The following is a 23,906-nucleotide window of genomic DNA, read 5'->3' on the forward strand; positions in this document are numbered from 1 at the left end:
TTTGTTAGATAATGCATTTTATAATTTCGTTTTCCGAATGCGTATACAAAACACATCAATCATTTTGCAATGTACACATGGCAAAATACATTTTGTACAATGTTTAAAAACTACCTCGAAACCCACTTTTAATTATGAGTGATTTTTCAGTGAAAATTGCAACTTGCCACAAGACGGATTACGACCATTTAGGCCAGTTTTGCCCCTTGATTTATTACTTGGTAAAATTTCATTTATTTCATATACATGCCATTTTCAGCGAATTGATTGATTATGATTCTTTCACCATATAAATACACTGAGAATATTGTATGGCGCTATGCTTATAAAAATTAAGTGCTCTAAGGTGAAACCTTTTTTCAGGCACAAGATTGTTCACATTGATTCAATTCATTTCAAGCTCAACAATCCAAGCGGCTAAAAGCTGTTAATTCATGTAAGTTTAACAATATTTGAAAGACATGTTTTCAACAATGATCTTGATCCGTTTGAGCTTCAGTTCTCAAGTAACTTTAAAATTATCTTATTTACGATCTGTTTACGAGTCAATATAATTAAGAAAATAAGACGCATTTTTGAATTGTGCGTGTAAATAATTGCTTGAAAGCTCACACTCGATATCTTATATGAATCAAGAAAGAGATTTTCTTGAACGATCGACTTCAGCTTGCAAAAGAATTCAAACTAACAATTTGGGTTCAATGAGAAACTCTTCACTAGTCTATATGCTAAAATGAATTGGAAATTTCAATTAGCTAAAATCTATCAACATGGGAATGCTCCAGTTCATTTATTTTTAAATGACAGGAAAACCATCTTCAAATAGCTCTAAACTTTGCAGTTTCAACCAAATTAGCTATGTCATCAGAGCCAATGGGGAATTTCGGTTAGAATGTACGTTTAATCAAAAGCGGGTTGAAGAAGGAATTTTCGTAATTAAGCAAACTATGTTTACGCTGTTTATTTGGAAATTTTCCACCGCCACCTTTATGAATATTTACACTTTATATTAAGAAACAGATAGAGTCGAGTGCCAAATCTAAAACTAGCACCAGATGCAATAATTTGATTAATTGCAACTGAAAAGTGAGCAAGTGAAATAAACTCTGTTGATTAAAGCACGTGGAGTTTGTCTGATTACTTATTTATTTAAAGGGAACCATGAGAATGAAAAACAGCCCCAAAAAACTATGCACTTAATCGCATTGACTTCTAAATCATTTTCGGAGCATTCAACTTATATATTTGAAGACAAAAGTCTAACGAAGTTCGGTCCAGAACTGTTTAATGAGGCTCGTGGATTCGTTACATTTTTATCCAGACCACAGCCTCCCAAATGTAAACAAAAGAGCAGCTATTGTTTGGAAAAGAAAGAAATAATGAGCAACGATATATGGGAGTAGTAAACCCGCGAGGGTTTCAGGCCCCAAAAGAATCATTGCGAAAATTGCACCCATCAAGATATGTCATTTATTTGGATGAGCTTGTTCGCTCTCAACTATCGTAAAATAATATGCATGCATGCAGATAATGCAAAGTGAATTTTCCATTTTTGCTTTCGCTCGTAAATTTTCAGTTTTATAGTCAAAAGACCTGCCAGAGTAAATTGAATTGTTTTATATGTTTTAGACTGGCAATGAGTTGGCGATTTTAACTTAATGTTTTGCCGTATGTTTAAATTGGGCTTTTAAACCTGAATGGATCTGATCACGCACGGATGGCCAATTGGCTCTTTAAAATCGTAAATAATATATTAAAATTCAATACTCCGAATGAAGATTGATGCTTACTAATGGCATACGTTAATACGGTTTGGCATTAACTAAATTGTCAATTAATCATACTGAACATTGACAAGAGCCAGGTATGAAATTTAAATTATTGTTTTATTAATTCCGCTATTTTCTCTGAATAAGGCACATTAAACAGTATATACCTATGTAGGGTGATTCAAACTTGTCGTCATTCCTCTGGAGGTGTTGTCTGGCAGTGTTTTAGAAGTACAGAAAGAATAGTAAAAAAATGTATTATCGTTAAAAACTAAGATATTTGCAAAAAACTAGATTAGTAAGTCGGTAGCAATGTTTTTCAAGGCAATCTACCTCATTGCCATTACGTAAATACCTGTTGCTTAGTAATTATTAAAAACTCCGGTAATTGAATTACGAAGAAAGTGACAATAAACTAGACAAGGATAAACGGTAAATTCAACAAGATTCCTTGAACGTCGGAACATACTTTTTCGAAATGTCAATTATTGTCCTCATAACCTCGAATCGATATGTTTACAAATAAACATACATTTGAGTTGTTAACTCCAAACAAGTTAGTGCCTGTGTAATCAACTTATTATCCACTCTTCTCGAGCAGTTTCTCGTATTCGGTTACGTTGAAATTCGATTTTCAATTGTTAATAACTTCTAAATATCGAAAACGAAATTTTCAATATTTTTCTTCTAAAGGAGAAAATAATTTAAACGTTCAGGACAAGTTGCCTATAATACAAAAGGTCTTTCCAATTTTAAGGAAATATTTAGAAAATTGTCACAGATTATGACCAGAATGAAGAAATAAGAAAGTGTTTTGCAAATTTTGCTTTTCAAAAAACAAATAAATTTTTATATTCAAAAAAATTGTGGATTTTGAAGATAATGAGGTCTTACTTTTGTGATTCCATAGTTATCGCTTTTGTGATACCGCCATTTGATGGTTGCTTTGTATTTTCTTGCGTCTGTCTTTTGCTGATACGTTTCCCTTTGTCAGTGAGCAATTGAAAGTATTTTGCTCCTTGGTTACTTTCTGTTCTGGCTTTATGAATTTTCTTTCAAATTTTTTTGTTAAATCCATTATTAGGCATGCATATAACTATGTCATTCTAGCATGTCTTTGGGGATTTGTTGTTTTTAGCACAATTCTTAGTTGTTATACGTTTCTAGTATTTTAATGTTAAATTTAATTTGCCTAACTTATGGTAGGCTTAAAATGCTGTTTCCTTCGTCAAATGTGCCATTTTTGACTAGCAAAAAATGCAAAAGGCTTTAAAAACCCATTAAAATTCACTGATAATAAAACTGTATCGAAACCGCTGATAATTTTCTGAGGAAATTTTGTTTGAATCTGTTATTTGCTTTAGGTTCATATGTCACATAAAGCATAAAATAAACCGCTAATACTTAAAAATAATTTTGAGTTTTTGTTCGTAAGTCAAAAGGAGCTGAAAGAAAGCCAATAACGCTCAGTGACTTACGACGTACCCAAATAAGCCTAAAATCAGCCTTTGATGCTTGAAAGTCACGTGCGATTTTGATTTGAATGAAAAATGCTTTTAAGCAAAAATGCCGATCTTGCCAAAATGCCGATCTTACAAAAATCAAAACAATTTCAAGATATAATTGGAAATTAATTGAGTGCATTTTAAATGTTTGATGCAACAATAGTACATCGTAATAAAGTAAAACATACTTTTGCTTACTGTTAAGTCTCCACAAAAAATTGTATTTTGCCATTAAAATTCTTACTTAACTTGGACGCCACTGATTGAGATAATAACACATGAACCGCCGCAACAGCTTTGTTTAAAGCTAGGAATCATCCACAAATCGTGTTATATAAAACGTGTTTATTAACACAGGATTTGATTTCATCATGATGATAAATGAAGTCGAATCGCGGGGGTTTCATTTTTTGTCAGTCCAAATTATATTCGCAAAAGTATCGTTTTGAAGCAGAAATCGCAATGTTCAGCTCTCCGAAATTTCAACGCTGAGAAATTGGGTACATTTGCCTTGCATACTGATGAGTGAGAACATATTTGCAAAATTTCCTGCTTTCGTATAAAACGACGTCCATATATGAGTCTGAAATGATTGAAAGATTCCCAGTTTCAGTCTTTTAGAAATAAATTGCATTCGTAAAACGACCACGAAGAAAGTCTGTTATCTGGAGATCGATTTTTTGGCTAAAAACAGTTGGTCCATATGAGGGCAATATTTACCAATAGAGTAAAATAAACTTGATGTTTTCATTAATTTAGTTTCCTTGTCAGTTTCCATTGAGGAAAATATTTCAACGGAATAGGCCCAATATTCTCGACTCTTTTGTTCTTTCTATTTCGTGAGAAACGCAATGTAGAGAATGATAAAGAAATTTTTCCTATCCCCAACCAGCCATATTTTGCTGGACTGTATATTGCCTTCTTCATGCTACTAACAGGCGTCCCTAATGAAAGCTTCAAAGAGAAATGATCTGCGTTTTACTGGTTAATCAGGAATTTGCATAATTTTAATAAACCCGCATTTTAATTTCAAAAATTCTACATTGAAACAGTAGATTGATTTACCTCAAATTAGTGACGTTCACGCATAATAATTTAATTAAGAGACAAGGCTAAAGAAAATGGAGCTGACAAAAGCCTGAAAAACAGCAAACTAGCAGAAGCGGGTCTGGCATATGAAACACTTCGTCCGCCGGCTTTATGAATAAATCAATACGAAATTTGATTATTTTGACAATTTAAAACTTAAATCCTACTGGAAGTTCTGTTGATTTATGTGCCTGCAATGGTTTTCCTTGTTCAATATAGGATGTTTTTCCATTTCATATGAAAGCGTTCGACTCAGTGAAACTTTTTAAATATATTTTGAATTTCAGATGTCAACCCGAAGTTTTTATGTTATAAAATGTACTTTAAGGAAGTTTAAAATGGAACAGAACTTGGAAAGGCCGTTCAAATAAAACGAAATTTCTTCTAGCTGTAAGTAGGTATTGATTTCGAGATATGCCAATCGTGCTTTATTTCGTCCATGTATTTTCCATTGGTTCCATGCAGATATTAAATACTTGGACGAAATAAAGATCAGGTTCCGAGAGTGTTATTTTCAGGCTGAATTCAGCTGATGAAAGCTAATAGGCTCGAAACCGGTCCTGAGAGTGCCTCAGATTTACAGATCTCGAAGTCTGTTTCTGCTTACATCGGGAACCTGTGACGGTTCTGATAATTTGCTGAAATTTTAATTAAGGCCGTAATAAAGCAGAATAATCGATGGATATTAAATAAATTAAATGTGGCAACACTAATTTTGACATGTTAACGTTATATTAAACGAATTTCAGAATTTTCTCCAGCAGGATTTTGGGGCAAATTCAATTAAGTTTTATATTAACATTACCCTGCCAATCTTGCTTACTGGACCGCTCAGATTCACAAAAGGTAGAAGTTGTTAATTGAAAATTTAAATATTTTTAACAATCAAAATAGCAAATTTCAACGCATATTACATGAAATGAATTCAGTTCAATAGGGCATAATATTAAATAACAATTTTTGGCTCGAATTGAAGCAAACCAACCATATATAACTGTGTCATTTCTGATTAACTCAATATAGGGCATTTCCACCTCTATTTCAAATTACATCACCGCATTGTCGGTTAAAACGGCCTTCGAATGTCGTTTTGATTCAACGCTTTCTATATTTCAACTTAATATGTTTTGAGTGATGATGTTTTTTTCGAAACATACGCTCGATCAGTTTGAGGCCTCAGCTCTATAATAATCACTCAATAGTATTAATCCCAAAGACCTTAATTTCATTTCGCGAACATATTGGACGGACAGGAAATTATTTGATGTTTTTTCCTAGGGACAAATAGCACATGGGTTTAGAGAGATTTTCACAAAAGTTCCTTAATACCCCACACCTGAGAGGAATTTTTATGATGCGGAATCAATTAATACCGTGATGGAATGAACGAGTTTTACTACTCTGTGAACACTGTGGATATTTGCGTTTCGGTGGCTGTGCTACTTTTAATCGTCTTAAGTTATTTCTTAAAGAATAGTGGTCGATTGGTATTGCTGGGTGGCATAAGCTGCAAAGGTTCACTCTTCCAAAATACTCACATTTCGTCTCATTTTCCAAGCTCTATGGAAAGTGAAGCTGTTTGAAACTAGGTAAAAAATGTAGCAAAGAGCCGACGTAACTCTTGCAAATTGACGTCTAGTGTTCGGCCACAATCCCTATATCATGTACTTCCGAATTTACTTCCCGTGTTTCTCGGCTCAATTTGATATATTTACGAGGCATAGTCCCCGAAGCCCATCTCATGAAAAAAATATTATGTTAAACACCAGGGAAAAGTGAAAAAGGTATTTGGCCCAATGAAGGTAATTTCATTTTAGGCTATTGGCGCTCGCTTTATGATGGGTTTACCGAACTTATACCTGCTGACAACGCGTTTCCGAGTAATATGGCAAAAAATCTCAGAATTTTCAACTCAACGTAAAAAATCCACTCTTCGCTAATGCGTATCGATTTAAGATATTTTCTCGTGGCAGGAAATATCACCTCAACCGAAACTTGCAAGTGGAAATAACCTTCTTGTATGAGTGAATCTAACGCGGAAAACGCGCAACTCCATTGAAAATCCCTACTTTTATACAATTACTTCAGTTCAAACAACTAACTTTTTTGAAACGAATTATGAAAGTTGTCCAAGTGAATTAAATATGTTCACCGAAAACGACGTCAACTCAAGCCTGGAACAACATTTTAACAAAGAGGAGCTATTTGGGAAATGTATATAAAATAATTAAATTGACCCTCTAATGGATATCAATTAGGCCTGTTTAGGAAACAAGTGAGTGCCCCTACCATGTTCTACAATTAAAGAGAACAAAAATGTATTTGAAGCGAATTGTGCCAGGTGAACGTGATGTTCCAACCCGCCTGATTGAGCCTCCAGGGAAAATCGAAAAAGATTGTTTTGTTACATCATGGCACAAAAGTATCGTGGATTGCGTTCGATCTAAAAATAGCGTGTTTGCGGCGAAATTAGAAAGCAAACAACGCAAAAAGCCATCCTACTTTCCTCTTATCTAGTTGGTTTAAATCGAAGCTAACGCAATATTCACTCTGCGACAATTTAACGGTTTAAATTGCTCAAAAACACACTCCCGTTATGGCAGTAATAAGTTCAGCAGATAAGAGCAACACAGCCCTTTATCTGGATCAGAACGAAAATTAAATTTCGTTGGATCTTTGTTGGGTTCAATTTGCGCGACATGGAATGCGAACTTTGAAACAGGCTTTACCAAATTAGCTGTGGACACGTGTTGAAGGTGGATTTACGACAAACTTTCGAAACCATAAGTTTGTTTGTGTATCGATTATGAAGTTCATGGGCTTTGTATTGTCCCGTATTTATGCTAAGTGACAAAACCAAGTGGCTTTTATTGAATTTAATGTTCCAGAGTTTCTGAATAGAATTTGATGCTGCCAATTTCAGTGAATTTGGATTTCAGGCTTTTGGCTTATCCGCTTACAAAGTTTCAATTTAAAATGCCATAAACAATTATTATCCAAGTAGGGGTATAGAAGATTTTAAAAAAATACAGACTTAAATGACCCCAAAGATCAGAAATTTCCAGAAAATTGTTCACCCTAACCGCTACTCCAAGATAGGAAACTTTGCATATTAACTCTGAACTCTCTAAGAAGGTTTACGAGGTTATAATAATTTAAAAAATAGTTGCGGAAGTTTATAATTGCCCTTAAGCCCTGAAATTCTAGATTAATCTCTTGAGAATGTTGTAAAGCCTGTTCGTTACTTATTTCACATTTATTGACTGCCTCTTCCTTTGAAATTGCTGATTTATTCATTGCTCGTTCCTCTTTTCAAGTCGTTCATTACTCTTCCACTTGTTTAGTATCAAATACTTTAACTTTGTCGCTCCCGTTTTGCAACCATGAAAACGAACTCATTGTCCCGCTGCAGATTTCAAATATTTACATAAACAGTAAACTTGGAGCTGCATTTCTAATGTCATCTTTTGTTACAACACTCGAATGACAAAGATTGCGCTTCCACAAAACTTCACAAAATTACTCTATAGAGAATCCGCTACTGAATAATTTGGGCTCTAAAGAGTTACGACAATAAATCAGACTTATTTTAAATGTCATGTCTTTTTTCCATTCCCCCAGAGTTGGACAATGAACGATGAATTTTTATTCTCATTGCAATGTCGCTGAATAAGCCAAATCTCATGAGTAAAAGACAAATAGATTGTTAAAAGGTTTGTTTGATTGGCAAAAACGAACAAGAAACATTCTAGTTTAGAATTTTTTGCATCTTTTTTTCAAGTTACAACGGGGAAAAATATAAGAAAAACACAAATACTTTCTTGTCAAAACCTTTTTGTTGGGTATTTCGACTCAAAATGTTTGCCTTTTAAAAAGATTGAATTTCCTGACGTCTTTTATTACAGATTGATAAAGAGTGCTCTTAGTTCACAATAAAGGACGAATTTTCCACCTAGAGGGTGTAAGCTGTAACAGGAAGGTTTCAATTAGTATAGAAATTAATTTAGAAAATTCACCATTGCGTTTACAAAACATGCCTTAAAAAGGGTATATTAATAAATGGTTTAATAAGGCTAAATGCATAAAATTGCTCTGTTTTCGACTTTTACAAATTTTCAATTATTTTACTTAAACTGGGGCGAAACACCCAACAAAAAGTTGTTGAAACCATGAATCCCTCTCAACCAAATAGAATTTTTCTACAAACCTTGGGCGGAAACATTTCCTTCCATCTTATAACCACTTTAGTTACAGTATACAATCGTTTTATTCGTCTATACGAAATCATCCTGGCAAACAGTGAGTGTTGTAAAAATAAAAACTCGAAAGCAATTGCAGGTGTTTAGTTTGTAACAAGGACGTAGATGATATCAATTAAGTAAAGGTGGCAAATACGTAATTTGTTGGCTCTGTTTAAAAACTATTCGAAAATGAAAACATTTGAGCTACATTATTAGTACTGAACATATCCTGCAGTTAGTTAAAACTCAAATAAATGAGGGCGAGGAAACTACATTTTTTTTGAAAACACCTTGAAAATTACATAAAGGTTTTGTTAGAACTGATTACCCACAGCTGTGCTCTGAACTGAAACAGTATTTGTTTAGGGTGAGTTTTCGGTACACACTCAAGCAAAATTAGCAAAGTGCTTTTCCAATTAAATTAAGCGATTCGTAGAAGGACCATGTACAATATTAATTCGAGGCTTTTTGTTTAATCTGGTTAAGAACACCGAAATAGTGGAGAACACTATATTAAACTGTATAAAAAAACGACAACGATTTGCGCTCTCAGGGTTTCGGAATAAAAGCGTAAATGGAAAGGAGTAATTAGTTCCTAAAGAACAAAAGTGGTGCTTGCGAAGAATATAAATCAGCAGATTTTTTCCAAGCGCAGCTAGCCAATAATACGTTTATATTGATCTTGAAATAAATGTTTCGTAAAACTAGCACGGGTTTCAAGTGGAATACAGTGTCTGATAAATAAGCCGCTTTTGTAAAAACCGTGCACTTGAACAAGTTTTCAAATCCTCTAATCAAACCTGCTTTATATGGAACAAACAATCAAGGACTTTATGAAAAGGCTCTCTGAATTAAAGATATAGAGAGGCGGCAAATGGAGAAAGGTTTGCGGTTTTGTGAACTGCGGTAAATAAAACCCACATTTGATTATTTTTTAAATAAAACTGCGGATTAGTTGGATGCCAGCCACCAAAATAGATCAGATCACTGAACAGACTTTTTAACTACATAATTATACTGGATGTGCCTTAGCTTAGCTTTGTCTCTTCTGATGGCGAGTTTCGGACTGGATTGAAATTACTTTGATTTTGTAAAATTGGGCGACGGTTTTTTTCTTACAAAATAAAAGGAGTTTCCATCCAGGCCCAAGTCCGCTACCAGAACACAGTGTTCCTTCATTATGGAGCAATCAGAAGTAAATATAAAAGTTGTGGCTAGTTGTTCAGCAAATGTGAGAATTATTTTCCGGATAGGCGGATCATCATTTTTTTTTATATAATTTTTTTAAATCTTCCCGTTTTTAACTATAAAATATTTCATTCAACTGCTTTGAAAAATCACAGAACTGATTCAATTTCAATTCGGTTCAATTTAATTAATTTGCACCTATGCAGTATCTTGAGCACATCAACTGAAAACATCCTAAACACCCAAATATTCAAAACTGAAGCGAACTTATAGACAGGGTTAGTTAGTTCATAAAGCGCTTTAATTTAAATAGAGTTGATCAGTGTTGATTAAAATGTAAGAATTACTTACGCATTTAAAATTGATACCAACACAACCGACTGCTCCTTTCACTAAACTTGAAAATCTTCATCATTTACTTTGAATTTAAAGGCTTATAACTCAATAAAGCGAAGGCTTGGGATTTATCCGACGTTTCAAAATTAGTTTGGCAAAACGCCCTGACAAACTTATCAGGAATAGATTTTTCTCAAAGCAACAATAAACAAAATCCATACATAGCGTTTTGGCAGCTGATGCACCTAGAAAAGTATGGTTCGCCACAGCCACCAAAATTTGTCCATTTTCTTTTATAGTTGAAATGTTTTTTATAATGTTCGATTACATTTGTAATGTTGTCCATCGAGCAAAAATGTGATGTGAATAAATCTAAACCCGCATTTGTATCTGTTAAGCAAGCAATTGTCATGTTAATTTACACTTGAACATTGAAAATGCAGCGCTGAATCAACGCGAATAATTGGATCAAACCCGATACGAACCGGTCCTTTAATTTGCAACAACAAATTTACGAGAAATTTACTACAATTTGATAAAGTGGCAAATTGAAAATAACTAGGAAACTCCAAGCTGATGAGATTAAATCAATGTCTTCTTAATTAAATCGCCTCTAAATTTCGAGCGTTTGGACGTCGAAAGCAAAATTGAAAATGGCAGGTACACTTCAAATTTACTGTTTGTGAATATCATGCAATGCGATCAGTAGTAATTTGTATAATTTTAGATCAAATTAAACATAGTTCTCATAGGAAAGTTAAATTGAATAGACGTTTATATGGACAAAAATAATATAAAATTATTATTTTGTGACCGATATTTTATGGGGAAAATGAATAACAAGCGCGTTGCAGCTGATGAGCAATTATGCGCTTATAAGGATTAGTTTTACTACGCTGATTATCACAAATAACATAATTTGCTATTCGATTTTCAATTTAGAGCTGCTCAGTAGTTAATTGGCTCTGTTTCAACTTAATAAAGAAGCTCTGGAAAATGGAAAACGGGTAGAAACGTGCCATTTACTAAGCAAATCACAAGCAAACGTTCACATTTGTAAATTGTAACACGTATGTGAAAAACCGTTCCACAAACGAATATTTTTTCAGCAGGAAACGAAAATAAGTTGGAAATATGTTGCATGTATACGTTTTCAGCCGTTTTTCGCTTCATCCATTTTTCTTCCTTTTATTTAAGTGTCACTTTGTCAAATTTTAACTTCGCTTGATATATTGTCTGTTATGTTTTGGCCAGTGGACAGAATTCTAATAAACCAGTGGAAAAGTCTGTATTTACGGAAGAAGGCAAAGAGAGAACGAGTTACTCCGATAGAATAGTAAATATGCCTTTCAAGGAAATCCGGAATATTATTTCACTTGCCGCATTGTTAAACCCAATATTTTTATTAATTGAAAATATTAATTGGCTTCAGAATGTATAAAATAATTTATATAATATAAACTATTATCCGTTCGGCAACGAATATAAAGTTATTTTATTTTAGAATCAATACGTGCATAAATGTACTTTTTTACTTGCGTTTACTGTTCTTCTTTGCTCAATTAACTGTTTGGTGAAACGATGTTTAATTTACGTTTGCATGCATAGAATTCCGAATCGAAACTTGAATTGACATTAGGCGTGCCAAAACGTCGAACAGCACGTAAAATTTGAGTAACTAAAGTCACAAGACACTTTGATCAATCTGCCTTTAGGCGATGAACGTTTGTGCATAATTTGTCGTTCAAACGAACCTTATTATTTGCTCACTATTCTGATAATCGGGAAATTGTTCCCAACTATTGCGAGCATTTGAATGTAAAAGTACGATGCTACACGGATGTCGAATGAATTGTGGCTAGAAGCAGATGGGCGAAATCTCAAGCAGGTCAATGAAAAAACCACGGTGAATCTTGCGAAATTTATTAACGCTTAGAAATTGGAAAAATAAAATATTTTAGAAAGAACGACGTAAACTAAAGGGCTGTAGCTGGCATTTCAGTTTCATGTTTTTTCGGGAATTTTTTGCCTCCAAGTGGATTTATAGATCACAAAACATCCACTGTATCTGGAAATTATGCATGCGCAAAAAAATCAAGGGATGATTCTACATGAAAAATGTATGTATCAAGTTCATCTGGCTTCGATATTTTCGTTTGATAAAATCGTGCATCAACTCCAAATGCTTTTAAGGTCCTGCCAATATATCTCAAAGTATAAGTAGGCCTGAACACTAATTCAATAACCTATTTATATTTAACCTTAAAGTCACTCTAAAAAAAGTAAAACATTTCTAAATCATGCACATAACTAGTGTATCTAGCTGTCGCCAAGAGAAAAAATGACAGCTTGAAAATTCACTGTGTTTAATTAAATGTTTATTTACCTCGACAGTCAGCTCACCATATGAGGTACTAGTGAAGTAAAAATAATTTAGTTTGTATTTATGAGATTTTGCCCTTATCTTGAATGCTCAAATATCCAATTATCTCCAGAAAAAAATGCGCTTTGCTTGCAAAATCATTGGAGCGCCAATAAATTTTAGTTTTTGTCATTTTACAGGAACAACTATAAGTAGCACATTTTTATTGCTTGCACAGTACTTAATTAGCTTTAGCTGCTTTAGAGCTAGTCAAAGTTAGAGATCCCAAAACTGCCACAAAATTAAGTATTCAAAGGCTTGAAAGCTTTATAATTAGAGCTGTGAAACTCTGTGTTGCAAGGGTATACTTTAAAGGGCCATAATAAGTGTGTAGAATAAACGGCCACTGCTTTTGGCATCAAATATTAATGCAAGGTGATTTTAAATGTGAGAACTTGTTATCGATCAACTCAATAAACTCGGTTTCTATTTAAAAAGCGGAAAACGGTGTATAAAATGTTATTGTTTTATTACTAAGCAGCAACTGCAAAAATGTTTATAATAATGCGTACTGAAACCACATCTGCATAACCGTTGAAAATATGACACACATTTTACTATTTGCGTTTATATTACAATATCAGCTAAGAGGCTATTTAAACTTAGGTCGGCCTAAAAAGCAGGCGTTTTTCAGCCTTTTTATCACATTTCTATTAAGGCTCTGCTTCAAACGTCCCGCACAACTAATATCCAAGTTGTAGTTATTGTAAAGCTCACCAAAATCCACCTTAATAGCTAGCTAAACGTGTCGATTATATAATGGACAGGGGGTCAAGCGTAAGCTTTCGTCTGAATACTTAGCTCATATTGCGGGAATTTCATCAAAGGATGTATAAATTGGCGATAAATCTGAGTTATAATGAGCGAAATAAACAAACTGAATACAGAAACTATAAAACACGATAAATGTCCATTCCTTCGAGAAAATACTAAATTTAATATGATACAGGCTATTAAAATAATCCGGAAATATGAACGTTAATCTGAATTATCGCAGTGATATGTTGTTTTCCCTTACCAGGAAAATCTCAGGAAATATTACCGCGATAAATTTCATACATTACAAGCTAAATCTATCGGAACGCTTAATAAACTTCCACGCAGTTTTACCTATTTTGTTGAGGTAACTCAACAAAATATTTCGATAACTAAAAACCGATTTTCATTTTATATTCATGTTGAAACGAGAAATAGGATTTTCGTCAAATGTTCATGGGTAAAACCTATTCAAGCCACTGAACTGACACACACTGAAAGATAATAGAAAACGTTGAATCAACTGAACTGCCAATAAACGATTTAGGCATTTAAATGAAAAATTTGGGGTAAAATTTCGTAAAAATTTACAGTAAAATTGTAAAAAGAAAATAAAAAACAAAATGAACAGTTCTCTTCGTTAAAAAAGTGTGTTCGAAAACAGACCATATTTTAAAGCTTCTTTAGATTTGAGTGCCCTTCGAAAAGCCTAACGAGCAATGTGAGCTAAAATATTCTATTCTATTCTATAGTTTTTCTTTCGCTTTATCTCTTTCGCTAATCATTTAATTTCATATTTTGCAAAACTTAAAAAAAAATAAATGCATGACGTAAAATAATAAATCAGGTTTTGTTTGGCGGAAATCTATTGGAAAAAAATATATTTCTCTCAGGATGAGATGAGATTTTGAGTTTTTCTGCGATCTTAGCTCGAAGATCTAGACGAATTTTCACTAGTCCTAGAAGTTTAAAGTTTTTCGTTTTTGGCATTAGTTGATTGGAAATTTAGTTGTGTTTATTTTCCACATTAAATACAGCAACTGTTTTCTCTTTCAAAGTTAATTTTTCGTATAGAATATTGCAAGCGAAAGAAAGTATTTCAACTGCAGTAAAGCGATGATTGCTTGCCGCTAAAATAAACTGAATAATACTGGAAAGGGAATTTCACAAATTATTTTTCAAAAAATTTAAATGCAACTTTCAATCGCGGTTTTATTTTCGTAGTCTCTAGAGGCGCCGTTTTTGAACTTTAATTGAATTAGTTAACGTGAATTTAAATTTGGTTTATTTTTTAACGTTTAAATGCAGCTACAAAAGGGAAACAAAACCAGCACTGAAAGCGAATCTATTTTTAAAACCCTTATTGTTTTAAAACGATTCATTTGGGCTTGAAGAAACTAATAATTAAAACATTAAATTTGCTTTTAATTTAAACAGTTAGTTGGTAGAAGGCCAGTTAATCTAGAAAATCAAAAATTTGCGAATGAAGGTGAGTACTTTACCTGCAGTAAACCGTTGCTTTTTCGATAAAGTAAACTAAATGACAATGTAAATTGTGCACTTGCAAGCAAAAAAAGCATCCTGTACCTAAATTAGAATTTTTGCAAAGGGGACAATTTTCCATATATTTTCGCTTATTTCCACTTTTTGAAAAATTAACATGATGGTTTTGATGACAAGTTCATTGACTTTTATTCTGATGTCTTCTAATACTTGAAAAAAATCGAATGCATTTCCTTCAGCAAAGCTTAATGCAAAAAAAGCCATAACAGAAACTAAAAACATAACAATTTCAGCATAAGATTGTGTTTTGATTTTCCACTTAAATCAGCAGAGAAGATCTCATATTATCGAAATCGTTCGCAGCGGCAACAAAACCTTTACACCAAAATGATATGTTGAACAAAATGTTATTTAAAACCAGCAAAGAGTAAAAAATTTACGAACACGGATCGACTTTATATTGAAAGGTCCGAAACCTTATAGCCGTTCATAATATATTTTATGGCACCATAAAGTTCAACTACATAATGCAACTTATCTGTAACGTTAGGGTATCGTTCAAAGAGACCATGAAGAATTTTGGGGTTTCATTTGTATCTACGTTATGTACACTTGCGAGAATTTGTTTATTACTACCAACACGAATATATTAAATTGTCTAGCATTAAAATCAGGTTAAAGCAATAAGAGTGAGGAATGAACCACGGGAAAAGCGTTCAAAAACGAAAATGCAATTAGTACTTTCCTTGCCATGTTGTTGGTAAATGAATGGCAGAAGATGTTTTCAAAGAGGCCGCGTTATTCACATGTGTAGGACGCACTTTGTTATAAAGCCGGCGGTTCTGTGTTGGCGCCATCGTTATGTATGGAATTTCTTTGCCGCTAAGTACACGTTGCAAATGTGCAGATATCGAGCTGAAATTTGGCACAAAAATCCGTCTCCAAATTTTCTCGGTTGAGGTTAAATTTGATGAATTTTAAATAGGGCTTATCCGCAGAAATTTAAAAAATTACTTCGCCTAAATGATAGTGGAGGAGTGTTTTTATTTTTTTTACATTTTTAGTAAAAAAATTAAATTAACCTTTTACAATCTTCTGTACTGGTTTTCTGGTAATGTTTCCTTCAAAGATGACGAAGTTTTAAATTCTATTAATACATAAAGCAAAAATAAGGCGATCATTCTGATAATTATAAGGTTGCAAATGGTGCGTTTTCCAGATACAGGGTGTATGTAACATTTTTTCAATGCTTCTCTAGGGCTTCGAACGTATGTCAGATATGTATCTCAAATTTGGAAATTTTGCGAAAAATTGGATGTACTTTTTTTAGACGAACGTAAATTTTTACTCGCTCTTTCTCGTTAATGGGCCAACACAAATATTTTGCTCCTAAACATTTGAGTTCCTTATTTAATGTATTATTTAAGTAATCGTTTCCCAATGATTTATGATTTAATAGTAATGGGAGCGCACGTGTCAATGGAAACTTATAATATGACAATAAACAGTTTTTAAACAACAAAATTAAACACAATTGGGATTAATGCTAGCTGAAAGACTTCGTAGACAAAATTACTGCGAACCTGAGTTTCTAAGGACTTTTACCTTAGTTTGGCTCGTAGAATGTGCATTGAAAAATATGTTAGTTTGCTACTAAAAAGATTGTTTTTAATTTGTTTTGAAACAATGGTATTGGAGGCGAATAATGAATCAACAAAAAGCAGTTTTGTATACTTTTATTGTGTCGAAGTGTTACATGAACTTTGGTTAGATAAAAAGGATTATGAAGCTTTCAGTGATTTTGTAAGAGGTTAATTGGAACGTTTGCTGGAATTTTGATTGAAAATTGATATGGAAAACGTGTAACTTAACACCAGTTTAATAACGTTTGATTTTTGAGGAATTATTTGGCAAGAGATAAAAAAACTGAACAAATTATACTGTTCATGTGAGCGTTTGAACTTTTTCTAGTACATGCTGCGGACAGTAAATTAGCCTTTTAACATTGTTCTTCCGCTAATCATTTCGCTTTGTTTCTGACTAAATGAAGAGGCCTGTTTCAAGCGAATTGCAAATTCGAAAAAAAAAATAATTGAAAATTAGCTGTTTGCATTTTTATTAAATGCATTTGTCTGTGGGCAGTGGAACATTTATTCAATTTGTAATTTAGCTGAGGAGAGGATGTAAGAATGTCGGGTAAATAAACACTTGTGATGTATCTACAAAACTATCTCTAATACTAAGTAGGTAGTAAAAAAGTTGTTGCATACCATGTGGTAGAAAAAAGCAGATTTGCAGAAAAACTACCAGCGTCAGAGCTCTTGGTCGACGGTAGAAATAACAATGCTGCATTCTGGTGAAGTGTGGGTGAGCAGAAGAATTCTTGGCGGCAGCGCAAAAGTTTTATAACTTTTTGACGTTATATTTTTAGGTTAAATTTGATTAAAGTCTCATGTTAGTTGAATTATTCTAATGGTTTCGGAACACAGAATATAAAAAAATACCAAAATTTGATATATTAGTGTGTTGTGGAGTCGAGCGATCATACACGCGTATATACCGAAATATAAAGTGCCGACAGAAGTTTTAGGTTATATCATTATATACTATAAGTGCACACAGATGTGAACTAAAGCCAAAGCCATAGCGATAGCGAGTCCGGACAGCTCCACGGCGAATCCGATGAAAACTGCGCTACGGCCCGCACTTCCCTCCCTTCAGCAAAGCACCAACCGCCAGTTACTCTGTTACATACAGCTCTCCTCCGAGTTTCGCGCTCATGTTCATAGCGACGTGACTGAAATCTCTTTGTTCTCCTCTCTCGCAGGAGAAAATCCTGGGAAAGTGCTAACAACGCTCGCACCATTCATTTCATCTGGAAAATGCTTTCCTCGAAGATCGAATATAGTGGTGGTGCATTTACCCATTTGCGGCTAGTTATCAACCAGCAACATTCCAAAGCATATTACTTCAATAAATTCTCATCAGCAGTCGAACGGATTTCTAAATACGGTGGCACCCCGCGAGTCAACTTATTTAAACTGTTTTCTCTATTTCTAATCTAATCATATGGAATGTTGAACAGGAGCTACTTCCCTCAATATTAATGCATCCGTTTAAAATAAACCAGTCACTAAATTTTAGGCTCTGCATAAAGATTCTAATAATAATTTTGGCCATTTAAATGTATCCACGTCGCACATAGGCTCTGGAAAAGGACACATTTTAAAGTCCAATAAAAGTCCGACGCTAAAAACGTTCTTTTAAACACTTTTCTTTAATTCCGAGAGGAATGAGGAGAGCATTCAAACGTTCCTCACTCCCTTCTAAAACCCAATTGATTTCTCAAAAAAAAACTTAAAGTAAACCTTGATAGAAACACATGATAGAGCTTAATAAGAAGAAAGACGTGCTTTATGAACTTTCATTTTCGTTCAACATGTCTAACTGTCCCACCTGGTCTCTGGTAAAAGTACACATTAAGTCCAGTCCAGCAAAGTTGACGCAAGAATCATTCTTATAAAACACGTTTTTTCTCAAAAAAACTGAGATCAAACCTTGATATAATAAACCATAAGACAGCACTTAAGAAGAAGTGCTTCCACGGGTTTATAAACAAATTTCATTTCCGTTTTTTCAAGTTTCAAGTGACTGAGATTATTCTTTGGACAGATTCTTTTGTTTAGCTTTGTCTAGGTGTCGTATTTTCATAAGAAATAAATCGTTTTTCGAAAGAAAACTTAGGAAACATAATTGTTGCCGATTTTCCGATTGAATTAAAGAGGATTTCTCAATGCTAATGCATCCAATCGAAATAAATGATTTCCCTATATTTCAGTACAGGTTCTGATAAAAGTTTTAGGCCACATTATTTTTCTCTTCAAAATAATTTTCTTCTTCTGCATCTCACCTAGGCTCTGGAAAAGTACACATTTTAAAATCTAATTCAACCAATCCAACCAATTCAAAACTACTACTATTAAAACACAAAAATATTAAACAGACTGGAAATATTGACTTAACCGTGATATAAAGCATAAGAAAAAAACTTAAAAAAAGAAGAAAGAAGTGCGTGCACACGCAAGTCTCGAAACAACTTAAATTATCTGTTTTATTTCAAGTTCGGTGTGATTTTATTAAAAATATTTACCCACGTAACACACTATTTTTACCAATTCATTATCCTCATATCCAAAGCGCACTCTGAAATTTACGCATTTTCAATCAATAAACCAAAGTTCTCTGTTGTTTTCAATTGCTCATGTTATCGGACTTATATTCGAATAACATTAAATATTTTATGACGTAGCTTCCACTGAATATTCGATAGCCGGACGAAAACCAGCCCACAGCAATTAAATTGCAAATACACAAGGGGAAGAACACTGAAAACAAAAATTAACACGCGCCTTAAAAGCGGTTTGAGCAAACAACTAATGATTCACCAGTTATGGAGGAGAACAGCGTCCAACTGAATTTTGCTAAAAATTCAAGCCAATTAAAATTTGCTTTTCCATTTATTTACTTTTGCATTCTGTGTAGGTTTTGTCCTGAAATTTGAAGTTTTAGAACCCTTTGCGGATTTCACCGTTCGTAGCTGGTTGAATTTGAATGCGTTTCACAATAAGTGCGTGAAAAGAACCAGAATTTAGCAAGACAGTTAGAGTCGAAAAAGTTCGTTTGCTTGCTTGGCAACTTGGGAAACTTATGGCTTGCGAATACTGGGCCATCAATTTTTTTTAAACAGTCCGATACAGCAAACTTTCAAGACACAAATAATTTGAAAAGATCCAGTAGAAAGCGTAGAGGGATCCCAGCTCTCCTTAATATTTAATAATAATTAACGACCCTCCATTTCGCACAAAAAACTCTTATTAATTAATAATGTAAAAAAACTAATTCCGAATTAGAGAAAAAAATTTATTTGCAGAATAATCATCGAAGTGAATAGAAGTTGCGTATGATAAATATTGCGGTAACTTTCGCGAACAATTCAACAGATTTTATATTTTACACAAAAACTATGCATTTCAGTGAAAAACCCAAATACTTTTTTTTCTGGATAGTATCGAATGTTTAATATTCCGGAATTTTGCTGCATTTGTTAACTGTAGCAGTTAAAATTTGTTTGTGCAATCACTACAGTTAAGTCGATTGAAGAATTCGAATTATTAATCTTTCTATTATAAAAACAATTGAATTATTCCCATCATGCATCTAGTTTGGACACGAAATACCTTGGGAATTCGAATCAACATTACCAAAAGTTATGAAAATTGTTATAAACCCATCAGAGATCCTAAATACCCTTCAAGCCTCTAAACGTTGTTATAAAATTTACCATTATTTTGGCTTGGACTAATTGAAATAGTTAGGAAAATATTTGCTTCAACCGCTTCCTTTTCCTAATCAAAAACTTATTAACTAGTTCTATAACTTAGTTAGGTGCAATTCTCAATGGGAGCACTAAATTTGCTTTAAATGGCTAAATGAATTGTCGGTTTCTGACCTACAAATTACGAGTATAGTTTATTTTTATTTTTTTAATTTCACAGCAAAAAAGCGTAAATTCGTCGGCGATAATTTGTCCCCGACTGTTTTTCTCACAACTTCGGCAAGTATTGTCAATCGCGATGTAGAAGCGAACGAAGATTCAAAACAAACAAGAACCGTGCTTTACTTAGTTTAAAAACTAGGTGATTTTTCAGGAATAAGCCAATTTGTTTGCAGAATTTACTGCAAAAATGAGTTTTTAATATAATTTGTTCTCGTAGCGTGCGCAAACCGGTAACGCGTAACGGCAACGATTGCTGTGATCGAAAGCCGAATGGAAAACAATTAGAGAGGTTTGTAGCTGTACAAACTGCTGGACAATATTTTTTGAAATGTAGGGGCAGCAGCTGGTGGAATTAGTTTGAAAATAAAACGAAATTCAGCTTCAGGGAAAATAAAGCAAAATTAAATAAACACCTGTTTCTTTCGTCGGCCCATTTCAGGTTTATTGCGGAAAATACAGAGGCAAAATATCTTTTCATCAAATATATGCCCGGCGTCGGGTAGATTAAATCAAATGAAAATTCTCAACTTTAAATGTGTGTAATTCATTTGACGTGCAACTCAAAAGTGGTCCAATTTAATAAAATCCTTAAACTTTTAACGCGGTTGAATTGCGGTAAACTCGGATTTTCAATATTTGCGTCACCGCAAAAGGCAAATTTCCAGTGCCGAAAAACGTCTGCTTGTTTTAAGAGCAAATATTTAACGAATAAAGTACATTAGCTGAAGCAGTGTTTATTTGCACAGTAAATCGCTGCCCGAGGACACTCCATAAGGTTCATTCTGCACTGTATCTGACACCTTGCACCATATTATTTAACAAATAGCAGACGCCGGTTTGTACTCGTAATACGTTAATGGGTTAAGCTTAAGGCCAACGTTTTATCTGCTTTTTGCTCTTCCAAGGGTTATGAATCATTAATCCAGAAGGGAGTATGTTTTATTCCGCCAAACAAGCTACACTCAGGTGGTTTTCCTCTAATTTACTCACAGTTGATGACGACAATGCATTAAAATCTACTTAACCCGCTGAAATATTTCATATTCCTAAGTTGAGCGTAGGCTTGATAATATTCACTACTAATTTTATCCATTACTCAGACGGTTTAAGATATACTAAATTAATCTTGATCTAATTCCAGTTATTTTATATTAGCAATTCTAATTATTTAAAATGTGTTTAGTGGCGCACTAAACATTTCTGGGAATTGAAAGTAAATTTTAATGGAATTATTAGTTGTTTTCATTAATTGAAACGACGAATTTGCTGCAGCTTGGTTGACATGGACGAAATTAAAATGTAAACGAAAGAATATAAAAAAATACATGTAAAGGTATTTTTATTTCAATTTGAAAATTAGATTTATCTTTTATTTGAAGAATGGCTTTCCTGGAAAGCTATAAGAAAACTTATTGTCAACGATGCAAAAAGTCGACAAATCTCTTGGATTAAAAAATGTTCTACGTAGAACAAAAAACTACACGTTGCTAAACCGGACACGGAATTGAACGTCGTTAGAAACAAGTGATTATTAGACAAGAAACAACTCGTGTGAAATTGGAAGACCGAACTGAGCTAAATAAATTACCGCCAGCACAAACGAGCTAACAGTAAATTAAATCTTCCAGTTATATATCCAGCTCTTTGAAATGTGTCTCCTGTGAAAGTAAAATCGGAGATGTAGGCTCAATCTCGTTACGTGATATTGGCTAACTGCGACATTTTTCTCGTTGATTAATCGCCTTCTTGTTCGTTTTATTCTTGAAAATTAGTCGTACAAAAAAGGCGATTGATAAGATAATCGATTAATGAATGCAACCCATTTGCAGATAACATAAGCACTAACGAGCTTTTTAATATATGAACACATAATAAATCACTCGAAAAACTGAGACCTATTGGACACAAAAGCCTCAACAAGTCAATATAAAAAACCATCAATTTTAATACGTGGTGGCTTTTATTCAGAAAGATGGATTGTTCACCAAGTGTTTTAAGATCGCTCTCATTTACTCCATATCATGACGTGAAAGCAATAACAAGTGTCTGCAACTGCAAATCATTTTTAATGGCTCAATGAGAAATTGATCAGGCTTTCTAATATGAACTCGACAAAGCTTGTTAGATAGGGGCTTTTCCTGACAAAGCAGAATCAAATCTTATTGAATTTTAAGGAGTTTGCCTGCTAAACTATGAAAATGTTTAAAATAAAAGTGGCGTTTCAAAAGTACTCTCTTCTAAAGTATAACCAGGCGGCTTAGTGGATACCCTCAAATGTTCGGTTCTATTTTTCGCAATTAATTACTCCAAAACTTGCAGGGAGAGAAAGTTGTCTGTCAGCGTGTTGGGTAGAGCCTGCTTCATGCTATAAATCCTGAAAATGCGGTTGGCACCTCATCTAAAGTTGATTTTTTTGAATTTTTTAAATATCCCTCGCTTAGACTGTTGTTTAGTTGGATTCTTTAATTTTGCAGCCCCATTTTCGCAACTAATTACTCCCAAACTAGTAGAGTTAGAGGATTCTTTCCAGACCCATTGGATAGAGAATGTTCGATTTTAAATAATGTGAAAAAAATCACATTTCAAAATTAGCAGAATTAAATTAATTAAATTAGTTTTTACTAGCACGTAGCTACTATTCGATACATTTTAAAAATTTACAGACAGGAATTTAGTTGTATATTAATAACCGAGTCATAGATCATGTGTGAGGTAAACAGTGCAAATCTCGAAGTTCACCAACCTCAGGCACCCTCTGGACCGGTTTCGAGCCTATTAGCTCTCCTCAGCTAGATTTAACCTGAAACTAGCGGCCGCGAAACTTTTTTACCGAAAACTAAAAAGCACCCAATTTAGAAATTCAGTTGTTACTGTTTCTAAAATCATGTTTTTAATACGCGAACCTTTTGTTGTTCAGATTGTAATCTTCAAGTTTACTATTTTCCGCAATTATTTGCTGCGAAATAAGACAAACTAGAACCGTGCTGTGGAGTCATTGGATAAAGAGTATTTCATTCTATAAGCTTTATAGTTTCAGCTAATGCGGCATCTAAAATCGATTTTTTTACATTTTTTTTTAGATTCATCATGTAGATTGTTTAGTCGTAACGTAGAATTAACTACTACAAAACTGCAACAGTTACGGAGTTGATTTTGGTTCATTTTGAGAATTCCGTTGTCGCAGCAGCTAAATTATAATCTTGTCTTTCCTGGGACTCAGTCAAAGTATGAAGTAAAAGTTTTTTGAGTATCGTTTATTTCATTACGTTTCGGCGAGGCAACAGCGCCATCATCAGATTTTAGATTTACACAAACTACAAACACCAATTCACAATTAAAACATGTTGTATAGAAACTGTAATTTATAAAGCGTTAAAACATTGGTCAGTTTCTGAGGGAAAAAATCTTCCTTTTGGGAGAGCAAAACATTTGAAACACTTACCTCATGATTGGTAAATATTAACGTTCTTTTAGGTCTTTGCCTTCTTGAAACCTTAAATTTGTCTAAATTATTCTCTACATTTGCGAGAATGGTATGTA

General features: G+C 33.6%; 1 protein-coding gene across 2 annotated transcripts in view; it reads right to left on the minus strand.

The window, feature by feature from the left end:
- Nucleotides 1-17,503, minus strand: part of LOC109538030 (neuronal acetylcholine receptor subunit alpha-7) — a 97,846-nt gene extending 80,343 nt beyond the window's left edge. For both annotated transcript variants that reach the window (XM_048664810.1, XM_019905070.2), the window contains exon 1: nucleotides 17,080-17,503. In XM_048664810.1, the coding sequence (XP_048520767.1) occupies nucleotides 17,080-17,161 (82 nt within the window). In that variant the 5' untranslated portion in view covers nucleotides 17,162-17,503. The remainder of the gene's footprint in view (nucleotides 1-17,079) is intronic.
- Nucleotides 17,504-23,906: the final 6,403 nt, after the last annotated feature.

This window comes from Dendroctonus ponderosae, unplaced genomic scaffold (genome assembly GCF_020466585.1).
Source record: "Dendroctonus ponderosae isolate FM_Combo_2020 unplaced genomic scaffold, Dpon_F_20191213v2 Dpon_F_20191213_1, whole genome shotgun sequence".
In the NCBI taxonomy this organism is placed as follows: Eukaryota; Metazoa; Arthropoda; class Insecta; order Coleoptera; family Curculionidae; genus Dendroctonus; species Dendroctonus ponderosae.